The 9,258-nt window shown below is 43.1% G+C and overlaps 1 protein-coding gene across 2 annotated transcripts; it reads left to right on the top strand.

Annotated features, from left to right (window-relative positions):
• LOC8080883 (DNA-directed RNA polymerases IV and V subunit 2) lies at positions 408-8,742 on the top strand. Of its 2 annotated transcripts, none has more exons than XM_002445086.2 (8): positions 408-506; positions 1,493-2,206; positions 2,709-2,915; positions 3,993-4,861; positions 5,011-5,302; positions 5,965-6,918; positions 7,368-7,639; positions 7,969-8,742. In XM_002445086.2, the coding sequence occupies exons 2-8, from the start codon at positions 1,550-1,552 to the stop codon at positions 8,471-8,473; spliced, it is 3,756 nt and encodes a 1,251-aa protein (XP_002445131.1). In that variant the 5' UTR covers positions 408-506; positions 1,493-1,549; the 3' UTR covers positions 8,474-8,742. The 2 variants fall into 2 exon arrangements, with proteins under 2 accessions (XP_002445131.1, XP_021320128.1); XM_021464453.1 differs by having other exon boundaries at positions 417-506; positions 1,489-2,206.

Here is a 9,258-nt window from a genome sequence, read left to right as displayed (position 1 = left end):
CATGGTGTTACATTTGTTCGTTTACAGCCTGTTTAAATGGCTGTTTAAGTGACCATTTAGACCGACACCTCACGATAATACTGAGTTTGTTCACTTGTTTGAAAATCTATAGTTAAAATTATTATTCGCCAATTTATTATGAAAGAAAAATACTGCTAACCGAGCGGGACCACTACCCCTAATCCCCATCGCCAAGCCTTTGGTAAGCGGCCCCTAATCCCTAATGGCTCCGTCGGATGCAAATCAGAGGTGCCCAGAGCAGTGAAGGAGACACTGACCGGTGGGACCCAGCTAAAGCGAACGGCCTGCCAAAACAGGGGCTCACGAGAAAACAGAGAGCCGCCGTGCTGATCCTACAGTACCATAAAGCACACTCCTCTCCTCGGTCGCAAGAAACGCAGCGCCGCGGAAAACCCCAACCGGCGCCGTCGCCTGCGCCCGCGCCCGCGCCCGGCGCGCCGTAGGGTTTCCCCTCGCCTCGCCGCCGGCGATCGCCGGTGCGCAAGGTACGCCTCTCCGCCCTCCGCCCAATTCCGGGCCTCGTTGCCACCGCCATCTCGCGCCCGCCCCGTTCCGCGAGCGCAATGCGGCGTTTCCTCTGCTCCTGGACTGCAGGACTGGCTCGCTAGCTCGCGGCCTGGACTGCTGCACGCGTCTCTCTCTTTTTTTTTTCGTTTCTTTGTTTCGTTCGGCGGCGAGGGCTTTGCTTTGGAGCCCGTGCCCCCTCGCCGCCGGCAGCGCGTGGTTTTGGCGCTTCGAGCATTGACGTGGCCCCGCCTCATGTGGGCACCCCGCCCATGTTCTTGTTATCTGTGTGCGTCTCATGACCGGGCTGGGGTTTTGTGCTGCTAGTGCGGTGCTGAATTGTGGGGGGTTTTCTGGTGTTGGTGGGTGCCCCGTGATCGTTGATCGGGACCCGTGGTGGTGGCGAGCCAGCCCTCTTCTGATTTCTAAATCCCAAGACAAGATGCAAGGTTGCGCGAACTTGCCATACGTGATGGTGTGCTGGGCCTGCCTGACCAAATCGCCATTAGAAAAGGACCAGAGAGGGAGACAGTGGGAGTGAAATGGTGGATTTTGTTGAAAATCTTCTTGTTTTTTTTAAAAAAAAATTGGGCGTGATTGGTACTGTTATGCCTGTAAGGTGCTCCATTTAGGTAGAATTCTGTGAAATGGATGGATGTCTGATGTGTCAATTTTTTATAAAGGCGGCATCGTTGCGCGTGCATCTGCCTGATAAATTATCTGATTGCTTTCCTTTTTGTGGAATGCTACGTGGAGCCCTGGGTGCACATCTTGTACTGATTTTATCTTTTGGTTAAGAAATTGAAAAGTTGCGCTGTTGCACAAATTGTGTGTGATTTCAGTGTTTGTTGCTGAATGCCTTGTGGATGCTCATGTTCTGCTTTCTGATCTTCTGATTTCAAAGTTGTGCATTTCTATGATGACTGTGCTCATTATGTTGTTTCCCTTTTCTATTGTATAAAGGCAGGGATTTTGTTGACACCGAGTGCCAGCTGCCTGTTGTTTAGCAACGCGGGAACCACAAATGGATGGTGATCAGTCAACTGTTGTCTTAGATACTGATATGATGGATTGCCTGAATTTCGATGGCTATGGAGATGTTGAAGATCCCCGCAAGGAGGGTGCAAAAGGGGAGCGGCAGCCTTCTGGCAAAGTTGATGAACTGCAGTCTACTATGGATGTCGATTTGACATGCATAGCTTATGTGGAAGATGAAGGGAATGAAAAACAGAATGCTATGGATGTGGATTTGAAAGAAATACTGCCTGAGGAAGATGAAGGGAAAGGAAAGGCTTCTTCAGACATACCCTCACATGTACCAGTTGATTTTGATGTTGCAAGCCTCGAGAAGTTTTGCAGAGAAGCATCAAGATCATTTTTCAGTGCAACTGGACTAGTTAGCCATCAGATTAACTCATACAATCAATTTGTCTCCCATGGACTCCAAGACCTCTTTGATTCTCTTGGGGAAATCACTGTGGAGCCTGATTATGACCCTTCAAATAAAAGTGGTGCTTGGAAACATGCCACTATAAAATTTGGTAGGGTTGAGCTTAGTGAGCCAGTGTTTATGGTTGACAACCTTGACCTTGAACAGCAAGATCTCAAATTTAAGCCAAGACATGCCCGCCTCCAGCGGATGACATATGCGTCTAGGATGAATGTAGAAATGACTGCTCAGGTCAGGATGCTCCTAATTCATGTTACATATCAAGTAAACAATAGGGGTAAAATATACTGTACCTGCTAAGAAAGAACTAAAAATGTTGTTTTCTTATTCTCATAACTAGTATGGATGTTGCGGTCAAAAAATAACTAGTATGGATGTTAAATGTGACCAATCAGTCTTTTCTTATATTTCACAAATGACATGGAAGCTAGTGAGATTAAGCACTTCTCCAGTTCATTTATAACTTTGCTTTTGATGGCACAATAGCCATAATGATGTCCCTTATATTTCCCCCATTACTCAGCCTGCAAAACTCATGTAGACTTTGAATGTAGCTATTGCACTGTGCCTTGGCATTCTGCTTGTAGTATTGCCTTCTCCCTGTTTATTAAGCAGCAGATGTGATTTAAATTTACTCTGCCATCTGTAATCAAGTTATGACCTTGATATGTGTATCAATAAGATTTCTACTGATATTTTACCTTCTGATCAATTACTGTTTTGACTTTATCAGGTTTATATACTCGACAAAAGTGACAAAGCCAAGACTGGTAAGGATACACATGTTCATAGAAGAGAGATAATGACAGAAACTAAACAAGTCAGCATGGGATTGTTACCTGTGATGGTGAAGTCAAATTTGTGCTGGCTGCATAAACTTCAAGAAAGTGATTGCCAGTTTGATTTTGGTGGCTACTTTTTGATCAAAGGAACAGAGAAGGTACTGCCTGACATGATCCATGCTGCTCATTCAATTCTCAGAAAATGTATTTCACAAAGATCCATTGCACTATGCATTCTTATAGATTTTGATGGTACTATATATTATGTATCAAATGTTAGTCAGAACAAACGAGGTTTTATTGTTTTTTTAGGGTGAGGTTTCATGGTTCACAATATATGTGACGACTCTATATGGCACTGCTATGCAATTGCCCTACATGCTTACTATCTTGCCCACCTTTCTTAATAGTTTAAGCTTTGGCCTTTGGTGAACTAATTAGTGCATGAAACTCAATATGTTGTCAGAAACAAAGGTTTTGAGTTGAGACCTGGCTATCCCAAGTTTCATAAAGGGTGACTGCAGCTCACTTCTAGTGCACACCTTAGTCTTGAGGGTACCTAGCCATGAGGGAAGTATTGCTGTGTTACTTGCCTTGCCGAATACTTAAGAGAGAGAGAGAGAGAGAGAGAGAGAGAGAGAGAGAGAGAGAGATGAGGGAGACTATCCTGGCACTGCCATACATATGTTTTGTGAAATTTCAGGCTAACTCAAATGGAGTTTACAAAATTTAGCTTGGAAAGTGCTGTGATAAGTATTATATGCATGTGGCCAAAGTTCAAATCAAATATTTATATAGTAAGACGGCGGTGCTTCATATTTATGCATGGAAAATGTTCTGTAACGTTGTCAAGAAATTTTGCAGTTAACAAATTACAATTGAAGTTAAGAAAGTACTCCCTCCGTATAGGATTCAGAAGTCGTTTTGGACAAGGTTTGGGTCAAACATTGGGAATATAAATCATTACTAACTTTTAAATTGTTGAGTTTGCAAATGTGAAAATTATATAAATAGATTTGTCTTGAAAAATACTTTCATAAAAGTATACATATATTATTTTGTCCTAAATATTTTTATAAAAATAAGAGGTCAAAGTTGTGTTTTGGAGACCGTGTCGCTGTCCTAAACGACTTCTAAATCCTATACGGATGGAGTATTAGCCGTTTGATATTGAATATGTTTGACACCATGTCTGGGTGAAGCACATCTCATTATGATTGCTTTAAATTCTGCAGGTATTCATTGCTGAAGAGCAAAGATTTTTATCAAGGATTTGGATCACAGACTACCCCAGTTGGGATGCAAGTTACCTGTCTCAAATCAAAAGAGAAAAGATCAATATAAAACTTGTTCCGTCCAAACGCAATGAAAGCTGCAAAGTCATAACCATTTACTTCATGGGTACGATTATACCAATTTGGGTAGTATTTTTTGCACTTGGTGTATCGTCAGACAAGGAAGCTTTTGATATGATTGATATCCTAGACTGTGATGCTTCCATAGTCAACATAATATCATCAACTATTAAAGAATCTCATGAAGAATTTGAAGGCTTCCGCGCTCCAGGTAGAGCCTGTCAATATGTTGATAAGCTGATCAGAAAATCAAAGTTTCCGCCCAAAGAATCCTTTGATGAGTATGTTTGTAGGTATATGTTTCCTAGTGTCAATGGGGTTAGGAGCAAGGCACTTTTCTTGGGTTACATGGTAAAATGTCTGCTAATGGCATACTCTGGCAATCGAAAATGTGATAATAAGGATGATTTCCGTAACAAGAGGCTAGGTCTCGCCTGCCAATTGCTTCGGAGAGAACTCTGGACTCATATTAAGAGAGCAGAATGGCGCATGGTTAAGCTCATGCAGAGAGATTTGAGCAATGATGGCAACTTGCAAGACCTTAGGCGTTATGTGGATGCGTCAATTATTACCAATGGATTGAATCGGGCTTTCTCCACTGGTTCTTGGCGGCATCCTTATCTAAAAGCAAGGTGTTCAGGGGTTGTAGCAACCCTTCGGAGAACAAATCCACTTCAAATGATGTCTGATCTGAGGAAGACGCGACAGTGGGTTGCGTATTCTGGAGCGGTTGGAGATGCAAGATACCCGTAAGTTCCCTGTTCCTTTGTACAAAAAAATGATGCATGCCTACTCTCTTCCTTTTCCAATATCCATGTGCAGACTGACTTTCTTAATGAAACACGGGCCACAGGTCTCGTTCGCGAAAAAAATGTGCAAACTGACTTTCCTTTTGCAGGAATCCATCCTTCTGGGGAAAATTGTGTTTTTTGTCCACTCCGGATGGTGAAAAATGTGGATTTGTGAAAAACCTTGCTGTTACTGCTGTGGTTAGCTCTGTAGTGAGGAAACCATTGATTGATACATTTGTTTCTTGTGGAATGAAGAAACTGGACGATATTTCACTACAAGATATTTCTGGGAAAGACAGGATCTTCTTGAATGGAAGCTTGCTTGGAGTATGTGCAGACCCACATGAATTGACTTTGCGTTTAAGAAGTTTGAGGCGTAGCAAGCTAATTGATCCTCAGGTCTGCTCAGTTTCCATATCTGTCAAACTAACGCTCAATTGTCTTGAACCTCAGTTTTCAGATCCAGGATAGTGTCTTACTCCCGTTCGTGGTCTTTGAAAACTCTCCTAAACCATTATTCATACTTTCAAATTTTTTTGGGGATATATTTTACCTTGCACCGTCATGAGTCCTGTTACCTTCATGATATCGTGATAGATTTCGCTGCTTAGTAAGTTATTGACTACTGAAAGTTGTTTCTTCAGTATAGCTGTGCTGGTGTATCTAGTGGTTTAAAAATTTTCAGAGCAATTATCAACCAACCTTTAATATCGTACTCACTTTAGTTATCTTGTGATGAGTCGATACTCGATACCATTCTAATATTCTCTTGCTCATTACTAGTTTTCCTTTGATTCTTTCAAAAAAAAAAGTTTTCTTTACGTAATCTCAAAAGGAGATCTGAAATTTCATGCTAATGGAATTCTGAACTGAACTTGCTTTATTACCTTATGCATTTGGTGTATGTTTATGAATATTCAGTATTATATTTTCTGCCAAAAGGTGGAATATGGTTGTTTTGTTACATGTACTATTTCTGCTTCACTGGAATACCTCAAAGTACATATGTTGCAACAAGCTGGTAGTAATACAGTTACTTTTCCTATTCTGAACTTGAATAGGTTGAAATCAAAAGGGACAAGCACCATAAAGAAGTTCGTGTACTTTGTGATCCAGGCAGAATTCTAAGACCACTTCTTGTAGTTGAAAATCTAAGAAGAATCACAAGACCAAAAGATGGACTATACTCTTTTCAGGAACTTATAGATCAAAACATAGTTGAACTGATTGGTGTTGAAGAAGAGGAGGATATCCAATGTGCGTCTGGAATTAGACATCTATTCTCAGGGGAGAAAGAAGACAGGTCTTCTGGCTATACTCATTGTGAACTTGATCCTTCTTTCTTGCTAGGGTTGAGTTGCAGTCTCATTCCCTTTGCCAACCATGATAATGGTAAGAGGGTTCTGATGCAAGCTGAAAAAATATCACAGCAGGCTATTGGCTACTCCCCTACAAATTCTCACACTAGGCTCGACACCCTTTCACATCAAATCTTCTATCCACAAAGACCCTTGTTTAAAACTGTGGTGTCCTATGGTCTTGGAAAGGCAGAGACAGCCTACAGCTTTGGACGAAAAGATGACTTTAATACACCAGAATATTTCAATGGCCAAAATGCAATAGTCTCAATCAATGTTCATCAGGGATTCAACCAAGAAGATTCTCTGGTCCTGAATAGGGCCTCTTTAGAGCGTGGCATGTTTCGTACACTACATTTAAAGAGCTATAAAGCACAAGTCGAAAACAAAGAGATCACAAGGCGTCTCAAACACAGGGAAAGTATCAATTTTGGTAAAGTGCAAAGCAAGAGGGGGAAGGTTGACAGTCTGGACAGTGAGGGTTTACCATATGTTGGAGCAAGTCTTCAAAGTGGTGACATTGTCATTGGAAAGGTCTCAGAGTCTGGTGAAGATCATAGTGCCAAACTGATGCATACTGAGAAAGGGATGGTGGATAAGGTAGTTCTTTCAGCGAATGATGATGGGGTGAACTTTGCAACTGTTACTCTAAGACAGGTGAGTAATAAATCTTTGCAAGATTATTCTGCACTGTTTTTCGTGGCCCATGTTTGCATGCAGTGGCATTTTCCTTACATAGTACAGTAGAGCATGGCATTATCCTTACATAGTACAGAGAGAATGGCATTATTCTCTGCTATTTGGCTGATTTGCTTTCCTGTCTTAAGGAATAACTCAGAAAGGTTCTATGTTTTTCTCATCTTGTGCATGTCTGTTCTCCTTATGATTTAGGAAATGATAGATGGCATTCTCCTTGCATTTTTGTCTTGATTATTTAGTGCTCTGAATCTCTGATATCACCTCAGGTGTCAATGATATATAAAACATTTAGTTTGTAATTTGCACCATTTCATAACAATGCTTATGCTCTTACTTGTCTTGCTTGCTACAAGTTATGTATGCCCACTTGTCAGTCTCCCTAGTGATTAACCTAATAATCGTTTCAGTCTCGCTCGCCATGCGTTGGAGACAAGTTTGCCAGCATGCATGGACAAAAAGGAGTGGTTGGCCTATTGGATTCCCAGGAGAATTTCCCATTTACTTGCCAAGGGATAGTTCCAGACATCGTCATAAACCCACATGGTTTTCCAACTCGTCAAACTCCTGGTCAGTTGCTTGAAGCTGCTCTGGGGAAGGGGATTGCCATGGGTGGGAAGGTCAGGTATGCAACACCGTTCACCACTCCAACCGTGGACGTGATCACCGAACAGCTGCACAAGTAAGTTCTATTTACATGACGGATTCCTTTCTCACATTTGTACTTTAATTCGCCCTTGCACACATCTGGGGAAAACTATAGACAGGATACTGGTAACTGAATTGCAGCACATGGCATCTCATGTCAAGGTTCTTTGTTATGGCTTTAGCAAGTGCTCAGCTTGCCCTCTCATTGCAAGTTTTACAGGAACATGCAATGCATTTTCATGGTGTATTTATCAATGAAAATGCACTAATTATTAAATATGCATATATGTGAGGCTGGTCAGCCATTCTTATGGCACATAGCTGTTCTCTCATGTTTCTGTACCTTGTGGATTTGCTTTGCAGGGCTGGGTTTTCAAGGTGGGGCGAGGAGAGCGTCCTGAACGGGCAGACCGGCGAGAGGATGAAGTCCCTGGTGTTCATGGGACCGACCTTCTACCAGCGGCTGGTGCACATGGCCGAGGACAAGGTGAAGTTCCGGAACACGGGGCCAGTGCACCCGGTGACGCGGCAGCCGGTGGAGGACAAGAAGCGGTTCGGCGGCGTCAAGTTCGGGGAGATGGAGCGCGACTGCATGCTCGCCCACGGCGCCGCCGCCAACCTCCACGAGCGGCTCTTCACGCTCAGCGACTTCTCGCAGATGCACATCTGCCAGGCCTGCCAGCGGGTGGCCAACGTGATCATGAGGCCCGCCGAGGGCGGCAGCAAGAAGGTGCACGGCCCCTACTGCATGTTCTGCCGCTCCGCGGAGCGCATCGTCCGCGTCAACGTGCCCTACGGCTCCAAGCTGCTGTACCAGGAGCTCTTCTGCATGGGCATCTGCCTCAAGTTTGACACCGAGATCCGCTAGAACAACGCCATGCCATTTCATCAGCCCGTCTCTTTTTGAAGCCGTAGACTACATGCATTTGCAATTGCAACTTGGTTGCCTAGGATATTGGTGATTGAAGTCGACCGTAGACTACATACATTTTTGTAACTTTGTTGCCTAGGAAGATTGGTGATTGAAGTCGAACCATTTATGGCGGGCTGATGTTAAAACCTGCAATTTTTGCGGCACCGAATTTTTTTTCGGGTGTTTGGTAATTATTAGTCTCAGGCACTGGTTTGACAATGTGATTAAGGGTGGTGTTACTACTTCTGCCACTACTAAAGCAGCAGCACCAGCGTCAGGCTCAGCATCGCCTACACCTGAGCCTGACGATCGTCCGACAACAGGCGCGTGGCAAGATGGGTTACGGGAAGAAACGCCGCGCAGGCTCAGGACCTTGAACCCACGCGTCTTCGGCCCACACTGGCTGAACAAGTGACCTCGACGTCATGCGTTGCGTAGCGTGTGGTGTCTTTGTCTGTGGAGGATCTTCAAGAGACTAGATAAACTAAACTACAAGATTTAGTCATTGTGTAAAATAAAAAATTCACTTAAAGCATAGAGTTCCACAACAGCCTTTGTATATAGGATAGCTAGTGAGGACGACATGCTATATATGACAAACGAAAATTTAGAAATAGCAAACTTGTTATTTTAGCAAACCAGATAGCACACCTGTTGTACCTTAATTTTTGCTTTGAAAAATATAAAAATAGCCTAGATAACATGGATAGCATCTGTGAAATTGCTCTAAAGACTATCTA

Source organism: Sorghum bicolor, chromosome 7, assembly GCF_000003195.3.
Source record: "Sorghum bicolor cultivar BTx623 chromosome 7, Sorghum_bicolor_NCBIv3, whole genome shotgun sequence".
NCBI classification, from domain to species: domain Eukaryota; kingdom Viridiplantae; phylum Streptophyta; class Magnoliopsida; order Poales; family Poaceae; genus Sorghum; species Sorghum bicolor.
The sequence above is the reverse complement of the archived record's forward strand: the minus strand, read 5'-3'. Positions and strand labels throughout refer to the sequence as shown.

Bases quoted from the DNA above. Each gene is read 5' to 3' on its own strand.
- LOC8080883 (XM_002445086.2), top strand. From the start codon at position 1,550: ATGGATGGTGATCAGTCAACTGTTGTCTTAGATACTGATATGATGGAT. The intron at 5,303-5,964 runs GTCTGCTCAGTT...GAACTTGAATAG, and splicing joins GCAAGCTAATTGATCCTCAG to GTTGAAATCAAAAGGGACAA. The intron at 6,919-7,367 runs GTGAGTAATAAA...TAATCGTTTCAG, and splicing joins CAACTGTTACTCTAAGACAG to TCTCGCTCGCCATGCGTTGG.